This window comes from Artibeus jamaicensis, unplaced genomic scaffold (genome assembly GCF_021234435.1).
Source record: "Artibeus jamaicensis isolate MK-2021 breed Jamaican fruit bat unplaced genomic scaffold, CSHL_Jam_final contig_415, whole genome shotgun sequence".
Taxonomy (NCBI): Eukaryota; Metazoa; Chordata; class Mammalia; order Chiroptera; family Phyllostomidae; genus Artibeus; species Artibeus jamaicensis.
Genome location: NW_026521823.1, coordinates 34548687 through 34573861, shown reverse-complemented (window position 1 = coordinate 34573861; position 25175 = coordinate 34548687). Strand labels below are relative to the sequence as shown.

The window sequence follows — 25175 nt, the reverse complement described above, 5'->3', positions numbered from 1 at the left end:
GCAGCCAGTCAACCTCCATCCCATGTAATTTTACATAGTTTCATAGCTTAATGTTTTTTGAATTATATGTTAATAAAAAAGAGAGAGGGAGAATGAATAGTTATTTGTGATCTCAAAACCTAAAGCGAGCATAGTAGTGAATACCCAGAGGATGGCATCTAGGACTGAAAGGTCCCAGGGATGTGGATCCCAGCACTTTAGGGACCTGGTTCGCCCTGCCCAAAAGCCAGGGAGGGTGGTGCCCCTAGAGGCAGGCACTCAGGAGGTAACCTCTCTAACCTCTCTGGGGGGGTGGGGGGGTGTCTACTCAGGCTCGTCCAAGAGGTCTCCTCTGGTTCCACAGGGTCCTGGGTGCACGCTGACCACGCGGGGGGGCCGGCGAGCCTGTTGCTCCCGGTTGCCACAGGCCCGTGGCTCGCAGACCGGGCGTCTGGGGACGCTGCCATAGCAACGGCTTGAACGCCCAGAGTGGAGGCCGCTGCGGCTGCCGCCGCCTCCTGGGACCTTGCCTTCGCCTGGGGTGGGGCGGCAGCGGTTCGGGAGGCAGCCCGGGCCCCGCAGAGGAGACGTGCGCCCTCCGATGCCGGCAGAGGTGGCCGGTTTGCTTCCGAGCATGGTAAGAGACGCCGAGACCTGGGATACCCGCCTGCCGATGTCACGTTAGGGGCGGCGAGAGGGGGCACGGGACTCCCAGCTCCCGCTCCACCCCCGCCTTGTCTCCTTCCCGCAGCCCTTCCACAAGCAGGTCTACTACCCCCTGGCCAACGGTCTCGAGGGCCCCGACGCCCCCGCGGGGGCCGCGGCTGGGGCGGCCGCCATGGCCTGCTTCCCGCCCGGCGCGGCTGCGGGCCCCCTGCCGTTCTTCCAGTTCCGGCCGCGGCTGGAGAGTGTGGACTGGCGGCGGCTGAGCGCCATCGACGTGGACAAGGTCGCGGGCGCCGTGGACGTGCTCACGCTGCAGGAGAACATCATGAACATCACCTTCTGCAAGCTGGAGGACGAGAAGTGCCCGCACTGCCAGTCGGGGGTGGACCCGGTGCTGCTGAAGCTCATCCGCCTGGCGCAGCTCTCCATCGAGTACCTGATGCACTCGCAGGAGTTCCTCACCTCGCAGCTGCACAACGTGGAGGAGCGGCTGCGCCTGAGCCTGGCCAACTGCGAGCAGAGCAAAGAGCTGCTCACCAAGCAGGCTGGGGAGATCAAGTTCCTCAAGGAAGAGTGTAAGCGCAGGAAGAAGATGATCTCCACCCAGCAGATGATGATGGAGGCCAAAGCCAGCTATTACCAGGTGGGTGGCTGCGTGGCGATGGCAGTTCATAACCCCCAACTGACCTCAGTTCCCACTGGGATACTGAGAGCGCTCTATGTCATTGTTTCGTTTTTAACATTTGCACAGTCATAAGAAGAAACAGCATGCTTAAATTAACCAAAACAGTAACTTGAACCCACAGATGACATGGTTCGCTCCCTTCTGTAGACTGCCCTGGGATTAATGATTAAACTATTAACGGTCTCTGCAGTGCTTTATTTAAGTCCTGTAAGTACTGGTGGTTAGAGAACATGTTTCCTTCTCATCCTGTAATGAAAACGAAACCATGTACAAGCTGCTATGCAGGTGGGCCCCCAGGCGATCGGAAATGATTACAGTTTTTCTCGTTTCTTAGATTTCAGAATCTTTACAAATTTACAGAAAAGTGGCAAGAATAGTGCAAAAAACTTCCATAGACCCTTCAACCAAAGTCACCAGTTATTAACATTTCCCGTATTTGTTTTATTTCCTTTGGGACATATTATAGAGCCAGTTGACAGTCATTTGCAGATTCCCGAATATTTCAGTGTGTGTATTTCCTAAGAAAAAAATCACTCATGTAACAACAGTATTTTAAAAATTGAAAAAAAGTGTTGCTTTTCTGTTGTTAATCTCTAACTATTATGAGTTGGAATTGAGCCCAAGATAAATATTGTCACTTTTTCATGTAACAGAAATCATTGTGTATAGCTTTTCTAACCAGTTAAGCAGAGGAAGCACAGAAAATTTTGACAGTGTTTGATAAGGATGTTGAGGGAAGCACAGACTGGCAGGGTTGACTTCACACCCTCACATTCTAGTCCTTTCACTACATATGGCTTAAAACAGGGTGTCCAACCCGCCGGGCTGTATGTGGCCCAGGATGGCTACGAATGCCGCCCAACACAAGATCACAAATTTACTTAAAACGTTACTTAGTTGTATACTAAGTTTTACTACTTATACAAGTACATTTTCCATATTAGTGATCACAAACTTGGGATCTACTGGACGATTTTAAAAGATTGTCGAAAGAGCCGCTGCATAATTAGGGTTATTATGTGAGGCTTTTTTTTTCTTGCTTATCTGTGGTGGAGGATCTCATGAAAATTATGTATGGACCTTTTTTTTTTTTGCTCATCAGTTTTCATTAGTGTTTGTGTATTTAATGTGTGGCCCAAGTCAACTCTTCTTGTTTCATTGTGGCCCAGAGATGCCAAAAGGTTGGACACCCCTGGCTTAACAGGTCTCAGTGGATGCAGGTCACAGGGAATACAGAGAACTGGGCATGTGGCGCAGAAAACGGTGGGGTTAACAGCGCTCAGGACCCACCTAACAGTTGTGCTGAAAGAAGGGTCTGAAAAGAAGTGAGCCGTTGGGAAAGGCTTCAGGTTTAGCTTTGGGTACACAACCCTGAAGTGTAACTGTCAACATACTTGATGTTGCTAAATGCCTATTTGTTTTAGAAGTGCTATTTAAAGTCTAAATATGTATAAATAGTGCTGAAATGGCTCTTCATAAACGAATACAATGAGTATATGTAAACATTTTAAAAAGTAATCCAGGGAACGGTTAAAACCTATAACATATACGAATTTAAAATTTAACTTATAAACACTTTTTCATTTTTTGGTTATCATAGAAATGGCAGTTGGTAAGTCAGGATTTTCCAGTGTGAATCGTGTAGAACACAGGGGGCAAACACAAGGCCCACCAGCCCTCCACCTTGTTTTATTTGCCCTGCACCTGTTTCTACCCGATGGCAACGCTGAGGTCCTTGCCCCTGTTAAGGAGCGGTTCCATTTACACAGTCCCAAAGTTACATCCTGTCCTTTGAAGGCAACCATGAGGCCGATGTGGCCCCCAGTGAAAATGAGTTTGACACCCCTGAATTGCACAAGGATAACAAGGTAATGATTCAGTTTTCTGAAATGAGTGGCAGCTGCCTCCTCCAGACCACTCAGCAGACTCGGAGTAACAGTGGGGTGCGCAGGTGTGACGGGGAACAGGTAGGAAGGACCAGACCACCTTCTCCAACACCTTGTGGCACTCTGCCCTCTGTTACGTGGTGTGACATTGTCTCTTTATGGAGTCTCTGAGCAGCGTGGGCACTTTGGGTGATGATTTCAGAGTAAACTGCCTGTTTTTGAATCCTGGCTGTCCCACTCTGCAAGTCATTTAACTTCTAAACCTCGGTCTCCTCATCAGGAAGATGAGAATATTACTAGTAGCTACCTTTTCAAGTTGTTCCAAGAATCCGTCAGATGTTACGTGTAAAGCACGAGGAAGGTTCAGTCAATAGCATCTGACGTGTGGATGTTGATTTCTGCATCGGCTTCCCAGTAGTGAGCCGGGACTACCTGTATCTCTTTGCAAATCCTTAGACCTTTCTCCGGAGCTCATCATATAGCAGGGGTATAGAAAAGAAGGCCTGAGGTCACATTGCTAGTGCTGCAGGAATCAGTGATTCAGGGAGAGGGGTAAAGACTGTTGCTAAGAATAGTCGGCGCACAGCACTGAGACTCATTCTAAGAAGACCTTTCGTTTTCGTAGCTGGAGGACTCAGATTCCTCTCCATGCTCCAGCAACACAGGCAGATTTGGGAATCTGTCAGGTACTTTCTGTTACTGTTTCCAATGGGTCGGCCCCTTGGAGTGGGAGGCGAGCATTGAGCAGTAGAGAAGGCGTGCATTTTGCAGTCAAAGAAATGTAGGCTAAAATATGCAATGATAATGCTGTAACTTAATTTTCCTGAGCTTCGATTTCTTGCTAAAGCGGTGGCTGTGGAAATTTAAAAAGAGAACCGTGTGAGAGGACTTAGCTCCCAGTAGGTGCACTGGACATGTTGGGTTTTGTCAATAGCCTTTATGAAGTTGAAAGCTCTCCTCTCCACTGGAGTTTTTAACTCCCAGACCATCCACTCTGAGCTCCATCCATTTGTCAGTGACAAATTAGGTCTTGCTACCCTGTACTGGTGCCTGTTGGGGGAGGTTTGCTGGTGGGTCTCTGCAGTGCTACGTGGTGACTCCCAGTCTCCCCAAGCTTGGGGCAGTGGTGTGCCTGATGTCCTCCCCTCTGTTACAGATCCAAGGAGAGTTGACTCTCCAGTCTGTTGAGCTTCTGACTTGTTGTTAGGATGCAGTGGCGATTTTCACGCTCCCTACATGCCAATCCAGAAACTGTAAATCTCTTAGATTTGTTCTGGTGGGTTTTTTTGTCATGCAGAAGTTTTTCCGTTTTGATGTAGTCAAAATGTCAGTCTTTAGTTTTTGGAATAGGAACCCCTTCTTACCCTGAGCTCATGAATCTCCTGTATTATGCAATTAGTTAAAAGTTGTTTTTTTTAATTTTTTTAGAAATTAAAAGTTACATTTAGGGTTTCTCATCATTTCCTTTCCCCGGGGGCTGGGCTTAGCCCTCGAGCTCACACTGGCGTCTGAGTGGGCGTGGGCAGCCTCTGAAGTGTTGGGAGGCAGTCAGACAGGCCCCACGTGCAGAGAACGCCACAGAGATTCCTTAAAGTTTCTCGGAAATGCAGTGTCAAGAAATAGACCATAACGTTAGTTTTCTGGGACACCAGAACCTGTAGTTCTGATGAAGTTACACTAGGAATAAGGCAGGGCATGAACAGAAGGATGTGTCAATAGCACAATGAAGATGAGACAGAAGAACCCAAACAGAGAGAAATTCTGCAGGACGTGTACAGTTTCTTCAGCCAAAGGACTGGGAGGGAAAAAGAGAGGTGGAGGGGCAAGCTATAGACTGAACGAGAATTAAGGAACATAACAATCAATTGCAAAATTTGGCTTTATTTAGATCCTGACCCAAAACAAAGTATAATTTTTTTTCCTAAGACAATGTGTGAAATATAGGGGTGGGGGAAGAAACCAAATGGTTTGATATTTGTTGCTACTAAGGAATTAATGTTCACATGTTAGAAGGTAGAATAACAATATTACAATTATGTTAAAGTCCTTTTAGCGATAAATTCTGAAATATTGACAAATGAAATATATCCGAGATTTACGTCAGAATAATCCAGGCATGAGGATATAGATGAAACAAGTTGAGTTTTTGTTTACATTTGGAATCAGTGTTTAAGTGAAAAAGAGAGATTTGGTGGAGTTGATGGTTTTTTTTTCCCCAGTAAATTTATTTAAGGAGGCCAGATATTTCTAAGCATCTGCTTAACGATTTATTAATGCCCGGCTCTGGGGACAAAGCTGTGAATAAGACAGGCAAGAGTTAGTGCCCTCAGGAACCCAAGGGGTCAGGCAGGACACCACAAGCAGGTGACGTGAGTAAATGTGACGACGTAATTGCTGACTGGTGAGGGCACAGTGATGAAAATTACACAATTGGCTGGGACAGTGACTGGCAGACGGGTGGTCCTCGAAGAGCTGGTTGAGGACAGGCCACCATCACTCCCCAGTGTGGAAAATGCTTCATAAACCCGACATCCTGAATGCCAACAGGAGTCAGTCCCGGGAAGGGCCGGGGGAGGCTCAGGCAGGGGGCCGTCTAGAGAGACAGGAGGAAGACCAGCATTGCCGGGGTGTCCTGACAAGTTGGTGGGAGGCTGGGCGCCGCCAGGCTCCTGGGAACAGCACCGAGGGCTCCAGAAAGCACCCGGATGGGCCCCTTGAGCTCCCGAGTCATAGTTTCCACTGCCTTCCGCCCAGTGTGGGAAGAACGCCCGAGTTTTCTGCGTCTTCTCAGCCACGCTTTCTGAATCCCTTGCCTGGATGGTGTCGTTGAGGGGAAAGCCTGCAGGACACAGTGCTTCGGGTGCGGGATTTTCAAGTGGAAGGAGGTGGAGGGACGCTCGCGGCAGGCGCGCTGACTGGCTGCTCCCCTCTTTGCAGTGCCGTTTCTGCGACAAGGCCTTCATGAACCAAGCCTTCCTGCACAGCCACCTGCAGCGCCGCCACCCCGAGGACGCTCACCTTGGTGAGTCGCGTTCTTCCCGGTAACTTTGTCTCTTTTTCCAAGGGAGACATGGTCCCATGCACTTCTCAATCCTTCTAAAAGAAAGTCTCGCTGTCCTTGTCCATTTAGGAAGTAAATATGGAGCCCCTACTATGTGCCGGGCACTGCACCAGGCGCTGGGGATACAGCCCCAGGGGAAGGGGACTGAGTCCTGCATTCTAATGGGTCTTACATTGGCATAGGAGGGGCTGAGGAAGTACAGTTAAATGAATGATTCTTTTAAAGTGGGGCAGATATATCAGGAGAGTTGGGGGTGGGGGGGTGGACAGTGACTTTGGGCCATCAGCAAAGACTTCTCTGAGTAAGGGATATGAGAATGATAAGGAGGGCCCAGTCTGGGGAAAATCGGAGAAATGAGTATCCCGGGCGAGGGGTGTGCAGGCTGTGAGGGTGAGGCAGACAGGACGGTGTGTTTGAGAACCAGACAGAAGGTCGGCAGAGCGGAGTGAGCAAGGCAGCGATGCCTGGTGATGCCAGAGAGGAGGGAGCCAGGTCCCATGGGGCCTTGCGCACCCTGGGCAGGAATGTGGGAGTTCTTGTAAGTGTCATGGGAAGCCCCCGGAGGTTCCGAGGTAGGGGGCACCATCCGATTTGTACCTCAGAATGAGCCCTCCACCTGTTGGTGGAGAATAGACTGTGGGGGCAATGGTGGGAGCAGGTGGAAGAGTGAGGAGCCCGCAAGAGTAGCCCAGGTGAGAGAAGATGGCAGCTGGAGCAGGAGGGTACTGGGGAGGATGGGAGAAGTGAAGATGAAGAGTGTGTTCCAGACACAGAGCCACAGGGATGTGACTCAGCGTGAGAGGAAAGGATGAAGCCAGGACGGTCCTAGGTTTTTGACTATATACGGCTGGGTGAACAGCAGTGGCGGGAAACCTAGGGGCACGGAGCAGCTTGAGGGAGGAAGGAGAATGGAGAGTTTGTGTTGTCCACGGGTGAACTTCAGTCACACATACCACTGCCACACTCATGGAGAGGCTGGAGGTCTGGAGGTCAAGGTGGAGGCCCAGGCTAGAGAAACACACCTGGCAGTTGTTAGTGGAGTGGCTAGGTGAGGTCAACTAGACGGAGAAGATAGCTAAGGGCCCGCCTCAAGGCTCTCCCAACACTCGGAGCTCTGGAGGGGCAGCTGGGTTAGGAACAGCCCGGAGGCAGGAGGGGAACCTGTGGAGTGTGTTGTCATGGCCACCGAGGGACATCAGGGTTTCAGAAAGGAAACAGTGGTCAGTGCTGTCGAATGTTCCTGAGACACAGACTAAGACGAAGGATGAGGATTGGCTCTTGGTGGCCTAGACGTAGCAGCTTCGGTGGACTGGTGGGGACAGAAGCCTGGCTGGAGTGAGCTGAGCCGAGAATCCGGCGAGCAAGTGCTCATGTCCATAACAGACTTTTACTTCGTTTTCTTGGAAGGAGAGCAGAGACATGAGGCATGACCTGGAGGGGAACGGGGGGGTGGAGGGGCCATGTCTGTCTTGTTTGCTGTGGCAGATTCTCGGATGGGTTTGGGTGCTGATGGGAATTAACCAGTGTGTGGAGGGAGAAGCTAAAGAAGCAGGAGAGGGGAAGGGTGTGGCTTATGGAGGAAGCAGGTTTCCTGGGACTTCAGTGTTCTCAGAAGTAAGGAACGCGAGGTCTGCCTCTCCATGAGAATATCAGAGCATCGCGCAGGTCGCTGCCCTACTCCCCAGAAAGTCTCCTTACGATCTTGCGTAGTTGTAGTGTCTGGACTTGCGTACCTCTAGCTTGCTCCTCGGTGCCTGCTTTCCCCTCCCTTTTGGGCCAATCTGTTTCCATTTCTGCCTATTTCAGGTAAATAGATTTATTTAGGAAACAGCTGAGCTTTGTGTAAACCATGTGAACAGCATGAAATTCCATTTATAAGCCATGGACTACCGATACGGTTTAGTGATATATTGGAGAAACTGGGAAGATGAACTATTTTAATAATTCTACCATTCTTCAGTGTGAAACTGACTTTCTCTCTCTTCTGTTTCAGTACCCTATTCTATCCATACTCGTTTCAGAGAGCCCTTCACGCTCTGAAATGAGTATTATTTCTTCAGATCATCTCTGAGATTCTGACCTTTCTACTTTGGTTTCCATACCTTTCATGTCTACACTCACAGACACATGTATATCCATTCAGTCATGTGTGCATCTGCATGTAAGTACATGTACATAACTATTCCTCCCTTCGCTGGTTGCTTCCTCTTACAGCTTTTCCGCACCGCGTTTTCGCCTTGTCGGCAGGTCTCCGCCCGAGCTGGCATTCCCAGGGCCGGCCTCTGCCTGCCTTAGCACGGACGGGGTCCTCAGGGGGGCTCGGTGAGAGCGCAGGGGTGGTGACCACAGAGATTTCAAGGCGGTGGCGTCTGAAGCAGAAGCCAGTGCTTCCCTATCTTGATGAAGGGCCCAGGATTAACTCCTTGTCACCTTGTCACCGGTGTTGCTCCCCGAATGGGCTCCCACACCACCTCTGTGGAATAGTCCGACCTCAAAACAGTAGCTGAAAGAATCTGCTGAAAATCATTCAATGCCCAGTAATACAACAGGCCACGAATCAACGCTACGGAGCAAAACTTGGCTCGTGTGGCATAAAAAACTGTAACGCCCCAAGTAAGAGCAGTGTCCTCTGTCTTACCAATAGCACTCGGCCCCGTGAGTTTTCAGGTAGGTTTCGTAAGCACAGGTTCCATAGTTTAACTCAGTGTTTCTGTTGCCCCAGAGTATAAGAGAAAGGAGCAGACCGATACGCTGCAGAAGGAGGTCGACCTGTTGAAGGAGCAGCTGCAGCTCACCAAGTCTCAGTTGGAGGCGTCCCAGCACGCCCACGCGCTCAGAGTCGCAGAGGTAAGACACCCACTCGCGGAACAGCCGATGCTGGGGAGGATGGCGTTCCTTTCTTTTAAACGTTCGGTAGGATTCGCCAGTGAAGCCATCTGGCCCTGGGCTTCTCTCTGATGGGAGGTTGTTGATCACCGGTTCCATTTCCTTACTCCTTCCTTAACTGGTCTCTTCAGATTTCCTATTTCTTTGTGATTCAGTCTTGGTAGGTATGTTTCTAGGACTTGATTCATTTCTTTTAGAGTGTCGAATATGTTGGCATATACCATGTTTTTAGGACTATAAGACGCACCGGACTGTAAGACACACCTAGATTTTAGAGGAGAAAAATAGGAAAAAAATTTTCTGAAGCAAAAAATGTGGTAAAGTATTTAATGACATAAATAACATACTATTTCACCAGTGTAAACATAAACTACATTTACTAGCCATGTAGGCTACATTCAGACTATAAGACGCACCCCCCTCTTTCCTCCCAAATTTGGGGGTATGTGTCGTATAGTCCAAAAATGTGGTAATTGTTCCTGGTAGTCTGTTACGGTCCTTTGTAACTCTGTGGTATCAGTTGTAATGTCTCCTTTTTCATTCATCATTTTATTTGAATTTTTCTCTCTTTCTTGGTCAGTCTAGTTAAAGGTTTCTCAATTCTGTTTATCTTTTCAAAAAAATCAACTCTGAGGTTTGTTGATCTTCTCTGTTATTTTCCCATGCTGTATTTTATTGATTTCTGCCCTAATCTTTATTATTTCCATCCCTCTGCTAACTTTGGGCTTAGTTCGTCCTTGCAGCTATTTCGGGTGTGATGTTAGGTTGTCTCTGCAATTTCTTTCTTAATGGAGGTGTTTGTAGCTGTTACACTTTCTTAGAACTGCTTTTGCTGCGTCCCGTACGTTAGTACATGTATTTCCGTTTTTGTTTGTCTCAAGATATTTTTTATTTTCATTTCAGTTTCTTCTCTGACCCATTGGTTGTCCAGGATTGTGTTGTTTAATTTTCACGTATTTGTGAATTTTCCAGTCGTCCTCCTGGGCACTTGTTGTTTCTAGTTTCATATTATTGTGGTCGGCAAAGATGCTGGACGTTAAGACAAAGTCGTGTCTGGTGACCTAACATGTGGTCTGTCCCGGGGAATGTCCCGTGTGTCCCCTGCTGTTGGGAGGACGTCCTGTGCACGTCTGTAGGTTCGTTTGACCTGCAGCAGTGACTTCCCACAGGTGTGCCTCAGGAGTTTCGAAAACATGCAGCACCTGACTGACTGTGTGACCAGGGGCACTGGCCTCTTGTCCCTTAGATTGTCAAATTTAAAAAAATGACAACAGCCAACACTACAGTAGCCATCCAGTGTGAATGAATCATAATTATACCTATTATTTGATCAGATTGGCAAAAAATACATTTTTTTGGTGTGCCACAGAAATTTCATCCTTCATTTATATGTGCCAGAGATGAAAAAGGTTGAAAATTACCGATCTATAGTGTTGTTGAAATCCTGTTTTTTTTTTAAAGATTTTATTTATCTATTTTTAGAGGATGGGGAAGGGAGGGAGAAAGGGAGAGAAACACCAATGTGTGGCTGCCTCTCTCACATCCCCCACTAGGGACCCAGCCTGCAACCCAGGCATGTGCCCTGACCGGGAATCAAACCAGGACCCCTTGGTTCATAGGCCTGCGCTCAATCCACTGAGCCACACCAGCCAGGGCCAGATCCTGTTTTTCTTCATTGATTTTTTTTGTCTGGATGATCTGTCCAGTATCAAGAGTAGGGTATTAAAGTCCCCTGTTATTGTATTGCTCTTTATTTCTCCTTTTTGTCCTGTTAATAAAATAAATTGCTTTATATATTTAGGCGCTCCAATCTCGGCTGTGTAAGTATTTATAATTCTTGTATCTTTGTGATGAATTGAACCCTTTACTATTTTAGAAGGACCCCGTTTGTCTCTCTCGATCTTTCTTTGTTAACATAGGCATTTTTAGCTCTAAATTTCCCTCTGGGCCCTGATTGGCTGCTTTCCTTTTTTGGTGTGTTGTATTTTAATTTTCATTCATCTCCAGGTATTTTCTAATGACCCATAGTGAGTTTTCCTTTGACCTGTTAGTTTAAGAATGTGTTCTTCAGTCACTGTGTATTTTCATTTTCCACTTTTACTTCTGTTAGTGATCTCTGGCTTTACTCCACTGTGGCTGAAGAATAGGCTTTGCATGATTTCAGCCTTTTAAAGTTCATCGAGAATCACTTTGTGGCCTAACACGTGGTCTCTCTTGCTGAACCACCAGTGTGCATTTAACCAGATCGCGTAGTCAGTGGATGCCAACATTGATACGTGATCAAAAAAGGCTCAACAGACTCCTCCTATTAAAGTGTATTTACAGTTTCCGTATTATTACATGTCTATTCGACAAGTTCACAGATCACAGAACTCTGGACGCATTGAGCCTCTGCATTTGTACTTTAAAGATTTAGGATACGTGTTGCCTTTGGTTCATAAAAATCGTTGTGCACAGAGCTGCCATTATATGAGGTGTTATGGTGAGCCTTACTGGGCCGTGCAGTGCCAGCTGATACATTTGAGGCGAAGCTATACCCACTGATGTAACATTTGACCTATTTGCTTCATATCAGAACTGTTGAAGCCATGTTTTAAAATGATTTCAGGAGTATGAATTGCAGAAAACAAAAGAGGAAGAACTTCTGAAGTTATTTCATAGGTGGAAAGAGGAAGAAAGGGAGAAGTTGGTTGACGAAATGGAGAAATTCAAGGAAATGTTTAAGAAGGAGTTTCAAGAATTGACCTCCAAGAATTTAGCATTGGAATATGTAAGTATTAAACGGAGGAGTCCTTATTGTGCTGGCGGAGCTGCTGCCTTGAGAGGTGGCATTAGAATGGCATGATGGCCACTCAATGCAGAAGTCCCTTTATGGTGCCCTGGCCCCTCCCCATGTGTCCTGAGGTCGCTGGAAGCATGCAGAAGGCATGCAGCAAATCAGAAAAGCTGCTTCTTTGAGAGTGGGAGCTTTGTCCCCAAGCCCTAGTGCAGAACGCTTGGTACGTTTGGTCGGTTGGTAGAAGAGGGTCCCTCTCTCATTAGCTGGTTAGGGTTAGAAAATCTTAAACCATACACTATTCCCTGAGTTTAGGGAATTTCTAGGAAAGGCTGACACAGATCACCCATGTGGGAGGGAAAGGAAGCTGACCCAGAAAGACGGAGCGAGAACCTCTGCCAGGCTAACTGCTAAGGAAGGCGGGTCTGGAGCAGGCAGGATTTGGCCAAATGGGCCCCGTTTCCCGTGGGAGCATCCTTGCTGCACACAGCCCTGGTTACATGCGTGGATGACAGGGATACACCTCGCTGGGCTGGGACCTTCATCTTCTGCAAGTGCCTTCTTCAGTCAGTGGCCACTATCATTTAGCTAAGAATTACCTGAGCCTCCTGGACAGCTCAGTGCTAACCCACCCTTAGTCAATAGAAATGCGGGAGGCAAGGGACGATCCTTGAGCTCCCTCTAGGGGCCGGCAGGTTTTATGAACTAAAATAGAGGGATATTTGGGGGATGCTGCTAAGATCCTTCTCTGAAATGCCTCGAACACTCCCATAAGGGTGAGCAAACCATGACCTGGGAACCGAATCCAGCACGCCCCTGGTTTTTGTGTGGTGCGTGAGCTAGCAAAGGTTTTTCCACTGTTCAATGGTTGAAAAAAGTCCAAAGAAGACTTTCACGACACAGGAAAATGATAGGAAGTTCACATTTCAGTGTGCACAAGTCAAGTTTTGGGGAACACAGCCATGCTCTCTGCTTTACACTTTGTCCGTGGTGCTTTTGTGCTGGACCCAGAGAGTCGAGGGGTTGTGACCAAGACCCTATCCGTGTCCCCAGACCAAAAATGTTTGCTATCTGGCTCTTCAGAGGAAAAGTTTGACAGCCCTCATCATATCTGTATGGGCACAGGGTTAACAACTGGTGAAGGTGAAATGGATGTTCCATCTTTCCTGTATGTTGTAATTTGCTGGGGGGAAAAAGGGCAGTAACAGTGGTTGGCTCATTGTGTCTTTTCTGTAGAGATTCCTTCAGGCGCCTTCCTGCGGCGGGTTCAGTTTTCCCATCTTACCTTTCCCTGGTCGCTGTTCTTCTTCCTTAGCATCAGAAGCCCTAGGTGGTGGTGGTTTCTCTGCCCAGAGTGCCCTCTACCGCCCGTACCCCGGGGTCCTCTCCTGAACCCACCCGTGGCTCCTTCACAAAGTGGGTGCCGTGTGGCCCACAGGACCCGGGTGCTCACAGTTTAAGACGGACTTCCCACGTCTGCTCCACGAAGGTCACACTTATTTTTTTCTCTCGTGATGATCTGCCAATTACCGTTCTTTCTCCCGAGATTCTCTCCATGGTCCTGCCCCTACCCCTAGGATAACCGTGGAACAGGACTTCTTTCCACAGTCTTACCATTCCTAACTTAAAAAAAAGAAACCTTTATTGGGAAATAGCTCACACACCATACAGTTCACCCACTTAAAGTGTACAAATGTGAAGACCCATTGTTCCGTGGTTTTCAGTGTGTTCACAGGCTTCGGCAACCATCCTCACGGTCACTTTAGAACATTTCGTTTCCTCAGGAGAACGCTTGTACCCCTCAGCACTCAGCCCACGCCCCTGCTTCGCCCCGGCCACCGGCGACCACGGAGCTGCTTCTTGTCTCTGTGGATCAGTCTGTGCTGGCCATTGAGTCACACAGCCTGTGATCTTTCGTGGGTGACATCTTTCACTTAGTATCATGTTTCCGAGACTATCCATGCTGTGGTATTTATCAGTATTTTATCCTTATTTTTATTGCTGAATGATACACATTGTATGGGTGTACCATATCTATTTGTACATTCCTCAGTTGATGGAATTTGTGTCATTTGCCCTTTAGGCTATCAGCAGATTGTAAAATTATCATTAAAAATAGGCTTTTTTTAGAGTAGTCTATTTTTTTTAAATAGACTTTTTTTTAATTGCTGGATTTGTTACAATTAATGAAGCAGTATTGATACATTTGTGTTAATTAAAAGTCCATACTTCCTTACAATTTCTTTGGCATTTACCTCCTGTCCTTTTTCTGGTCCGGCAGAGTCTTATCTAGGACATCACATCACATTTAGTTGTCATGTCCCCTTAGGCTCCTCCTCCCTGTGACAGATTTGCTTTTGATGACCCGGATGAGGTACATGGTAGGATGCCCCCTCTGTTGGAACTGATTCCGTGTTCTTCTCACAGTCAGACCGGGCCTGCGGGTTTGGGGGAAGAAGACCTCAGAGTTCAAGTGAAATGGTCATCACAGGATGTCTAGGGGGAACGCCATTTACCTGGTTTACGATTGTGGGTGTCGTCCTTCACCACCTGGCTGGGGGTGTGTTTGTCAGGTTTCTCCACTGAGCAGTACCCTCCCCCTGTTCTGTATTGTCCTCCTGAAAAGAAGCCGCTCTGTGCAGCCCAGACGTAAAGAGCAGGGAATCGTGCTCGGCCACCCCTTTGTTTCTGAGGCTAAGGTGCAGCAGCGCCTTCTGGGCTTGCTGCCTGTGCCTTTGGGACTGACACACAAGCCCCGGGTAACACTGAAATGCTCTGCCCCTGGCGGACTCCCGGATGTGGTCCTGGGCGAGGCTGGCCTCTTGGCTGAATTGTCCCGAGAGCCGGCGGCACCCAGTTCCTCCGTTTCTGGCAACTGTTCTGTGCCCATCGAAAATGTTAAGACCCATTGTTCAAGATTAGAAAGTCAGGTTTCCTTTCCATTTCTTAACCTGTGCATGTTCCTTTGTTGGAAAGAAACAAAAAAAGAAAACCCCTGGAAAGGAGAGGGAAGAGAAGTGGGATGAGCATCCAGGAGGATAGTCAGATATAAAACGTGGAGACACGCTCCCCGATTTTATTCTCTGTTTAAATCTTACCAAAGCATAAGCATTTGTGCCGCTGATTTTTGTGTTTCATTCTGTAGCAACTGTCAGAAATCCAGAAGTCCAACCTGCAGATCAAGTCCAACCTAGGCACGCTGAAAGATGCGCATGAGTTCAAAGAAGAGCGTCCTCAGTACCCCCAGGATTTCCAGAACGTGATGCAGTTTCTCGACAGTCAGGTACGTGACCGTGGGCGGTGACGGTGCTGGAGGCCCAATTTTTCTTTACGTGGTGACTTACAGCGTCTTTTTCTCTCAGTGACCAGGGGGCGGCCAATGCTTTTTTCTGTCTCCCAGTACATGCGTAGTTCATAACAGGTGTTCACTGGTTCCTTGTCGATCGACTAATGGATGCGGCTGCAGAGCACTTGGCAAAATTGCCTCGTGTTTCCATAAGATAATATCTGCTTGAATTGGTTAGCATTGCCTCAGTGTTTATTTTTTTATACTTCAGATGTACGTCTCAGTTTCGGGAGGCCCGGGAAGGTGTGTTGAAGCACTAACTTTATTTCGAGCTTAAATATACAACTACATTGGTGAACTGATGATCTTTTTTTTAAAATATGTTTTATTGATTATGCTATTACAGTTGTCCCATTTTCCCCCTTCGCTCACCTCTGCCCTGCACACCCCTCCCACCCACACTCCCCCCTTTAGTGCATGTCCTTGATCTCTTACGTTTATCCAACATAATTACAGTCATTTGGAAGTGAGTATCTGTTATCAGCACAGTCTTCACACTGGCTCTCTGGTCATGTTCATCTTGGGGAGCGTTGTTTTACATCAGGAAACAAATAGAGATTAAAGTTATGAGTTTGGGATTTTCTTTAAAAAGCGGTAATATGTCATTTTAAAAAGCAGGTGAGTCACTGAAATACAGACACCTGCCACTGCTGCTTCTGTTGCCCCTCCTACCCCACCTCCGCCCCCCAAATCTGTCTTTCGCCTTACAGCCAGGCTGGCCCCCTGTGTCACTGTCCTGTCTACAGTTTCTCAATGGCCCCCCATATTTCACTGAAAGTAAACGACTCTTGTTTTGCTGTTTCCCAGGAGAGCAAGTGGTCGGCTCGAGTTCAAGCTCTTCATCAAGAGCACAAGAAAGAGAAGGGTCAGGTAAGGTGAAGGAAACGCCCCTATGTTCATTGCAGCATTATTCACGATAGCCAAGGTATGGAAGCATCCTGAGTGTCCATCGATGGGCACATGGATAAAGATGTGGTACAGGTGACTGTGGAATATCACTCAGCCATAAACAATGAAATCTTGCCATTGGGCCAGCATGGTCGGACCTAGAGTGTATTGTGCTAAGTGACATAAGTGAGACAGAAAGACAAGTGCCATATTATTTCACTTACACGTGAAATCTAAAAAGCAAAATAAACAAACAAGTAGAGAAACTCACAGATACAGAGAACAAAATGATGTTGCCAGGTGGGAGGGGTGCTGGGGAGGCTGGGTGAAAAAGGTGAAGGGATGGAGAAGCACAAATTGGCAGTTAGAAAATCACTATATTGTACGCCTGAAAGTAATATAATTCTGTATGTCATCTGTATCTGGGGGAGGGGGGACAGAAAAACCAATGGCCTTATATAAGTGGGTCATTTTTGCAAAAAGTATTTGCCTTTATTTATAATTAAGCTAGTATTTTTCACTTAATAAAATTTGCTGACAAATGTGTAGCAAAAATTAAAATTACTTACAATTTCAATACCAAGATAACCACTACTATTGCTTTGTTATAATTTCTTTCAGTCTTTTTTTCTATGCTGTAAATGTTGGATTTCTATAAGTTAGAAACCCATACATACAATCTTACAAATTTTGACATGTGCTTTATATCTATAACTTTATATATTTCACTTAATACATCCTATGTTTTAAAATATTCTTCAAAATATGGTTTTTAATGATTACATGATCTGTAGATGTGTCATAAGTTATGTAATCATTCCTTTCATTGTTAAATACATATTTCTAATTTTTTTCACACAGTGACAATCTGATTTTAAATAAAGGGAGTGTTCACATTAAAATTATTTTATGAAAATAAAATTTAGTTATAACACCGGTTCCCTTTCAGCTGAGTACAGCAGAAATTTAAGTGTCAAAGTGATTTTACAGTAGTGCAAAACATCTAACATAGATTTATTTGAGATCACTTTCTTTAGGAAAAATTATTTATTTTTTCACTTTAAATCGTATGAATTTTGTAGCCCTTTGGATCCCCTGTGCCTTACTCCGTTCAGGATGCTCTAACAAAATACCACAGACTGTGTGGCTTAAACACGTGTATTTATTTCTTCCTGTTCTCGAGGCTGGGGTTCCGGGTGTTAGCCAGTTCAGTCCCTGGACAGAGCCCATGGCCACTGTGTCCTCACATGGTAGGGGCGGGGGAAGTGGGAGAGAGAGAGAAGGGGGGGGAGAGCACACTCCGGAGCTCCAGTCTTGTCACATACAGGGACTAATTCCATCACGGGGACCCTGCTTCGTCTAAATCTAATGACCTTCCAAGGGCCCCATCTCTCCTAATATGACCACATTGGGGGTTAGGGTTTCTACATGAATTTGGGGGGTGGCACAAACATCAAGTCGGTAAGGCCAAGGGGGAGGGATTAGTCAGGACCTGTACCCTGGGGGTGCACCCTTGAGCCATGTTAGATTTCGGCCTCCCACGCCCCCCTCCTCCGGCCTGGCTTTAGGCTGCACTTGCTACTGCGCCTTCTGAAATGAGTAGGTCGTCCCCTCCCTTCGTTACTCTCACCGTTTCATGAGTGTGGTTCTGATCACTATTTAACATCCTCTTTTGCTTCTTTGTTTACTTGTTCAGTTTCTGCTTCTCCAGCCAGATCACTAGCTCTAGGAGGGAGAGGCTCCATCTACTTAGTTTGCCATTGTGGTCCCCATGTTCCATAGTGTGCCTAAGATACCCTTGAAACTTGTTAACTGCTGAATAAATGTGGAAGGTTGCTAGGTGTCAAAAAAGGGGATCATTCAGACATGTGTCTGTGGATGGAGAGACGCTGGGTGCAGGGCTCAGGAGAACAGAGTGAGGGAGGTGTCTGTCGGTGTGAGCCTGGTGTTTGAACACAGGCCCTCTTCACCTGGGGCCCTGCTTGTCTGCCTCACTGCCTTGCTTCCCTGTCAGGTGTTAGGTGCTTAGCCAGGGGGGAGGGGACTGGGCAGTGACAACCTGGAGTGGTTGCTTTTCTGTAAGGACATTCTAGCTGTCCTTTGAGATGCTCTAAGGTAATAATCGTTCCTGAAGAGGGTTGTACTTCAGAATGACCTGATGCTCTTTTCCACAATACACACATGCTGCTCTACAGCATGAGATTCTTGTTCAGTAGGTAAGTCTGGGACACACATATTCTGGGGGGAGGGGTCACACCAGAAACAAGCCTAGATAGTTGTGTTTTGGATCCATGGTTGGAACCACTCGCTGCTCTTAGATAATTTGAGGTCCTACTCTCATTGTTCAAGGCATCTTAAAGCTTTAGGAACAGAATCCGGGCTTTCTTACCAACAGGAGGCGAATTTTAATGCTCACTCTGTCGAAGCCCCTTAGGTTCCAGGCAGCTGTGGGAATTTCAGTGGCCTTCTGGCAGAACAGAACGAAAGGCACAGAGTTTCACACTTGCCACCGCAAGTCCCGGGAGAAAGCAGGACCAGCGCTTGGTGGTTCAGGGGAAGGAGGAGAGGACTTCCCAGCTCTGAGCGAGTCGCTCCAGCTCATGGCTCCAGAGTGTGGCTCTCGTGCTGCCGCTAGGCTACGCTGCTCGCTTGTCAGTTTTGTTTGCTCTGAAGCTGCTTACTTCATCCTTCATTTCTCTTAAACCCTAACGGGGAGGTGAATGCAATCAGGTTTAGTAACCTCTGCCCAAGCCCAAACTATTAATTATTCCACATGATTGGTGCCCAGTGTTCCGACAATGCGCACATTGTATTTCTCTGTTTAAGAGCAGTTGTGTTTGCCAACTTTTTATTGCCTTACCTAGGCTCCTGGCAGTCCTGTTTTTTTTTAAAAAAATAACATTGGGAGGAGTTCAAAGGGAGCCACAGATAAACCATGGCATACCCTTGTGACCCAACTTAAGGCTCTCTGGAGCTGGGGAAGTTGTTGTAGGGTCGCAGAAGGAAAGGAGGACGGGGCGATGTGGACTGACGTGAGAAAGAGCCCAGACTTGAGACGGTAGGAGGTCGTAGCAGGTGGGCTTGAGACCCACGCACTTTGAACTGGCGTCTGGCTGCCGCTCGCTTAGATGACCCCATTCCTCTCTCGGTGAACTTTCTCTGCACCTTTGTGGTTAGTATCAGACAGGTGCTATCCCTTAGTTTTTCCTGTGTCCTATTTCTTTTGGGGGCCTGGAGTGACTCCCCCTGTTGCTGATCCTAAACTTGCACTCGGTGCCCTGACATCTTTACTGGCTTCTACTTCTGTTTTCCAGCTCAGTGTTTCCCACCATGCTTTGGGGGGCACTCTTCCAGTGGTGTGTCAAGACACGGAGAAGATTCTTGACAATGTCCTCCTCGGGGGAGAGTCTTAGCATCTGCCGAGATATGAAAGGATGTTTGTAGTCCTCACTCAGGAAACCTTTGTGACATGGTTCATCCCAATGCTTGTTCAAGCTCCTACAAGCACTTCCAGGGCGGGGGACCCTGCCGCAGTGTATTGACTGAGAGCATTAACTTTTTGTTTTCAATCGCTTGTTTTTTAATGTGATCAGGTTGTTTTTAGAGCAGTTTTAGGTTCGCAGCAAACCTGAGCAGAACGTACGGAGAGTTTCTGAACACTCCCCGGCCCTGTTCCCCGTGAGCGCAGCCTCCCCCACTCACTGTCAGCACCCCGAACCACTGGTGCACTTGCTGCAGTCAGTGAGCATATGCCGATCCACACGTCATCATCATCCAAAGTTCCCTGGAAATCGCGCTGTGGTGTTCTACCTTCGATGAGTGTGGACCAATGTCATGTGCCCACCGTTAGAGTGACATGTTCACATTACCACTATAAATGATCACACCCACATTATCACCCTACCGACCACACAGGCCACACACGCAGGCCAGCTTTACTTCCGCCAGAACCTGTGTATCTTTGTGCAGATTTCTGTGTGGACATAAGTTTCCATCTCCTCTGGGTAAACACCAAGGAGCATGATGGCTGGATTGGGTAGTAGGAGCATGTGTTATTTTGTAAGAAACCGCCAAACTGACTTGCAGAGTAGCCACACCACCTCACCTTCCCCTCAGCAATGAATGAGCTCCTGCTGCTCCACACCCTGCAGTGTGGGCCTGTCCGTGGCCTGGGCAGCAGCCATTCTTATAGGTACACTGCTGTTCGTTTGTGATTCGGTGGTTTAGTCCTTAAAGTCCTGGGGCTGCTTTGACTGCATGCAAGTATTACTTGTTAGTATCTTCCGTGACATAGGGCCTGGTACCTGGCGATCAGAGATCTACTCCGTGACCTGTTAGTGTGCACAGACGACAGACATGAGGCCCGCGAAGAAGGCGGGGCGTAGACATAGAGGCTGCGAAGACCGTTTGCGGGCAGTTTGCAGACTGGGGCCTTTCCGAACCTTTTTTCCAGCTCCTGTCCCATATAGAGAAGCTTCGAACCTTAGTGATAGACAATCTAAATGCCAATAATGTTTTCTACAAGAAAAAGATCGAAGAGCAGGAGCAGACACTCCAGGAACGGAATGAACTGATCATGAGCCAGAGACAACAGGTATTTTTGGCTGTAAATTGGCACTATTTTTTTTTTTAAGTGGTGCAGTTTATCGAAGAAATGTGTTTTTATTTTAGAACATTCATAAGTTGGATAAGACAGAATGGAATCTGTTTTTCCCTATCGTTGTTTATAAAGTAAATTCAGTCAAATGGTTTTTAAAAAGTATTTAAAAATATTGTAGAGCAGAGTTACTTGATTAGGATTCAGAACAAATTTGAAGATGGATAAGAATTTTTATTTTTTAAATGATTTATTTATCTTTAGAGAGAGGGGAAGGGAGGGAGAAAGAGAGGGAGAGAAATATCAGTGTGTGGTTGCTTCTCACGCACCCCTTACTGGGGACCTGGCCCACGACCCAGGCATGTCCCTTGACTGGGAATCGAACCGGCGACCCTTTGGTTCATAGGCCAGCACTCAATCCACTGAGCTACACCAGCCAGGGTGATAAGAATTTCTTTTAGTATTTGCTTTGAGAAGCAGCTGTATCCATATGCTGCTTTCATAAAACTTTTCATCTTATCTTTGAAATCCATGTGCCCCCCTGTGTTTTTGGAGGATTTTGTGAGAAAGTTAATTTCCTAAGTCCAGTCTCTGTCCATTATCCATTGCATCCCTATGTAGTTTCAAACATGTATTGCTAGAAGACTGTTTCTCTTTGCAGATTAAAGAGTTCACCAGTAAACCATTAAACAGTGTCATTGAACCCAAAGGTAAGTGGACCAGGAGCCCAGTGCTGGAGGCAAGGCGGCCCCCGGAATCATTCGCTGGGAATCAGAAGAATACGGGGCCCCAGTGGATTGTGGGTGCTAAGTTGGCATTCCTCTGGTCACTGCAGGTTGGGAGATCTGTTATCAGTCCAGAAAGAGGAACAAATTTTAAATGCCTGAACTATTTTTCAATGGTCTTCTCGATTTTTTACAGAATACTGTTATGCTCGGTAGTCATTCACCTCTGCGCTCATGAGCAGTGGATGGATTGAAAAGGCTGGGCTCAACTCCCATCTGTCACTGTGTAGCTTGGCGAGGCTGTGCCTCAGTTTCCTCCCTTCTCAAGTTGGACAATTGATAATAACTACACCCGAGGCTTCTTACAGGGATTATACGGGAGAGCATGTGAAAAGCACACCTGTTAAACATCCATCGGTGCTGGCTGTTGTTATCGATATTAAATTCAAATATTTTATTTTTTAAATCTCTTTATCTTTCTATTGAAGTTTTTTTGGTGACACTGTTTAACAAAATTGTACAGGTTTCAGGCGCACGATCGTACAAGGCATCATCTGTACGCTGTGTTGTGTGTTCACCACCCCAAGTTGAGTCTCCGTCCATCCCCTTTTACCCCCCAGCTGTTTTAAAGTGCTGTAGAGGCTTGCTGCGTTCTTCTCATTCGCAGCTGTTCGGGGTTAAACATTTGTTCTCAGAACAGTGAGACCGTTTACCACCCACTAACTAGCAGTGAAAGCATCCACTCCTTTGTCATTCGGGAGACAGTCAAGATGGGAGACCAGCAGCCAGAAGGACAGGGTCTCACAGTAAAACAGAAAGCTTGCCTCTGTCCGGTCTCCTCCCACGTGACCCTAGCCTCGTTCCCTGCACTCTCAGGTCGTGAAAGCATCTCTGTCCACCTGAGGGACACCGGCTGGGCGTCTCTGTGTCCCGGCCGCCTTGGGAAACTCAGAGTCACAGAGGCATTCCTTCTTGTTTGGAGAGAAAGGTTTGGGAAGGACTGCGGTTCCCCGTAGCTTCTCTCTGAGTATGAGAATTCAGGTAGTGAGAAGTACCTGCCTAGTTACTTAGATGGCGTAAATATTTAACTGCAGAGCATTTTTAGGAAAAGTTCGCTTTAGAAGGATTTGTTAAACACTTTTACTCAATTGGGTGAGTCACTATATGTTCGTGAAGTTCACTTATTGTTTTATGGGGGGAAGAGTTTAGGGTAAGTACCGGTAAGATATAACCCATAGCTTGTTGGTTTTGTTATTAATTTATTTTTTGTTATTTCAGGGAATTCTTTAACATGGCAGACTGTTGAACCTAAGCCAGCTGCCTCGGCAGTACCTAGTAAGTTCCTATAATAAGCTCAGATTTTAAAGACATTCTATTAAGTGCTGAACCGATACATCGCTTCTACTGATTTTCAGAGACTTTGCTTTGAAAACCAGTGTGTTTGGAGATGACGTCGTGATTTGTTTTGGGTCCTGGCTTCCACCTAGTTCTGAACCCAAGGCTGTGAATGCCCGTGTGTCTCTGGGGCGACCTTGGCTGGCCGTCCCTATTATTTTGCAGTTCATCTAATGGAGGGGCGACTACACGTCCGTCAACGTCCCTCCAGTCTGTCCTTTTGGGTTTCCCGAGGTAGTCCACTGTGTGGGGATGTGACTGTGTGGTGGCCGCCCTGTGGTGGCCTCTCTGAGACTCAGGCTCACAGGCTTTGAACCGACGTCCCCTCTGTCCCTCTCTGGGGTTCAGCTCTGCACAGCTGTCCCCCAGAGGCATCAGGATTTGGTCATCATCCCAAAGGAAATCATCTGTACTGTTTAGAGTCCAACAGGTTGTTTTCTTAGTTTATTTTTGTTTCCCTTCAGGAAAATTGTAAGGGGGGAGCAAGTCAGGGAGCAGGTGGTCCTGGGCAAGGAAAGACATGCCCATGCACAGGGGTTTGATTATGACAGGGGGGCCTGGGCAGAGGCTGGGGACCGGGCGGCACTGTTACTCCGGCCCGGGACTGTGTAAGGAGGGAAGAACAGTGGTGAAGGTGATGGCGAATTTGGTACCACTGACCTGAAAATGCTAATGGTTTTAAGCCAGTCAGTCGTTGGAGATGCATCTTGAGGACCCTTGCTGTGGCTTTTGGGGTCTGTGGTGCCTGAAAGGAGCCGAAGAGGGGGCGGTGGTTTCTGTGGGAAGAGGGGGGCTGAGGGGAGAGCAGGAGCTGGGCTACATCTTACGAAATGAGGAAAATAATGCAGTGAAAGACATCTTCTCTGAAGAGAAGGCTGAAAGGGTAAAAGACACTCAGTTATTATTGTTCAGACTTTCATTCTCCTCGGCATAATACTGGGACACTAGCGTGTTCCAATAAAGCTTTATTTATAAAAACAGGTGGTGGGTTGGTATGTCCCACAGTTTTCTGAACTTGGTAACTTCTACTGGTTAAAGTGAACCAGCCTAAAGTCATCAATACCCCAAAGAGGCCTATTTTGTGTATATACTAAAACCTGCTGAACTGTATATTTTAAAAGGGTGAATTATATTCTGATAAAACTATTATTTTAAAAATTGTCTAGATTAATTTGAAACATTTGTGCCTTATGCTCTGTTTATATCTTGACTAATTGGAGTAGTATGTGGTTATCATCATGTTCAGACACTTATGCTTTAATTGTAGACTTTTTTTATGCTGTTTCAGTGACTGCCCCAGCTCCACCAACTCTGGAGGCTAAGTCAAGTCTTACAGTGGCCCATGGTAAGTCTCAGCAAAGTCTCGGCGATTTATGTGCAGTTTCCACCCTGAGCTAGATAACTTATTAACTGGAAGTGCTTTTCTCTGGGGGGTAATTATGCAAAACAAACATTTTGGTGAATGTAAAACAGTTAATAAGCTTTAATCTCCCTATTTAATATCATAAACTGAACATACCCACCAAAGGTGTGAAGTGTAACATACGTGTGTTGCTGGGCTCACAAGGAGAGATTTTAACTTTGAGTAGTACTTTCATCACCTATGGTTTTCGGTGGAAAGAGTAGCAGATCCTAGACCAGCCAACCAGCACATGCCACAGGGCATATGTGATTGTTTTGATAACTTTTAATGCAGCAGCAAGCCAGCTTCTTAAACAAATAGTTTCTGCGATTGGCTGGGGAAAAAAAAATCTAAAAAAGACATGTGATAGGAACCAAAGGAAAAAAAGTAGGAACCGCTGGATGAAACCAGAGGATTCAGCTGTTGGACCAGGCCGCTGGGGCGATCATTGTAATTTCACGACCCAGTAAATAGGGTGACTGTTGCTACCCATGCTTTACTTTTGTACAGCGAGGCACTTACAGTTGGTACAGTATGTTTTTAAATGGGTTATTTTCCTACGGTCTCGCTGTAGATGCCACATGAATCAAGATGGGAGGCAGCCCATCTCTTTCCTGTTTTACCCAGCGACTCCTTCATTCCTCATTTGTTTTTAGCTTTTTAATTAAATTTAAATCCATGATCAGTCGAGTCGAAATTTTTGGCTTCATAAATATTGTGGTCTGTAGATGATGGCCTTTGGAATTCTTGTTGCTGACCGGACGACCTGTGCAGTATGTGTTGCCCCTTAGTTCTCTTTCCTAAGGTCATTGCAGGCGGACCTGTTCCCTTGGGCATGAGCTCGCGGTACGTGAGGCAGACTCCCCACCCACTGCACACCACT

General features: G+C 46.9%; 1 protein-coding gene across 8 annotated transcripts in view; it reads left to right on the top strand.

Moving 5' to 3' along the window:
• The window catches only part of DZIP1 (DAZ interacting zinc finger protein 1), a 47229-nt gene that overhangs the window by 2005 nt on the left and 20049 nt on the right, over window positions 1-25175 (top strand). For 4 of the 8 annotated variants that reach the window (XM_053665621.1, XM_053665623.1, XM_037132479.2 and 1 more), the window contains 11 exons: window positions 344-616; window positions 731-1288; window positions 6154-6238; window positions 9000-9124; window positions 11772-11933; window positions 15085-15222; window positions 16093-16155; window positions 20627-20767; window positions 21432-21480; window positions 22774-22830; window positions 24158-24235. In XM_053665621.1, coding sequence (XP_053521596.1) covers window positions 581-616; window positions 731-1288; window positions 6154-6238; window positions 9000-9124; window positions 11772-11933; window positions 15085-15222; window positions 16093-16155; window positions 20627-20767; window positions 21432-21480; window positions 22774-22830; window positions 24158-24235 — 1492 coding nt within the window. In that variant the 5' untranslated portion in view covers window positions 344-580. Of the gene's footprint in view, window positions 1-322; window positions 617-730; window positions 1289-6153; window positions 6239-8999; window positions 9125-11771; window positions 11934-15084; window positions 15223-16092; window positions 16156-20626; window positions 20768-21431; window positions 21481-22773; window positions 22831-24157; window positions 24236-25175 lie in introns of those variants that run through there. The other 4 variants (XM_053665624.1, XM_037132481.2, XM_053665622.1 and 1 more) reach the window with 2 other exon arrangements.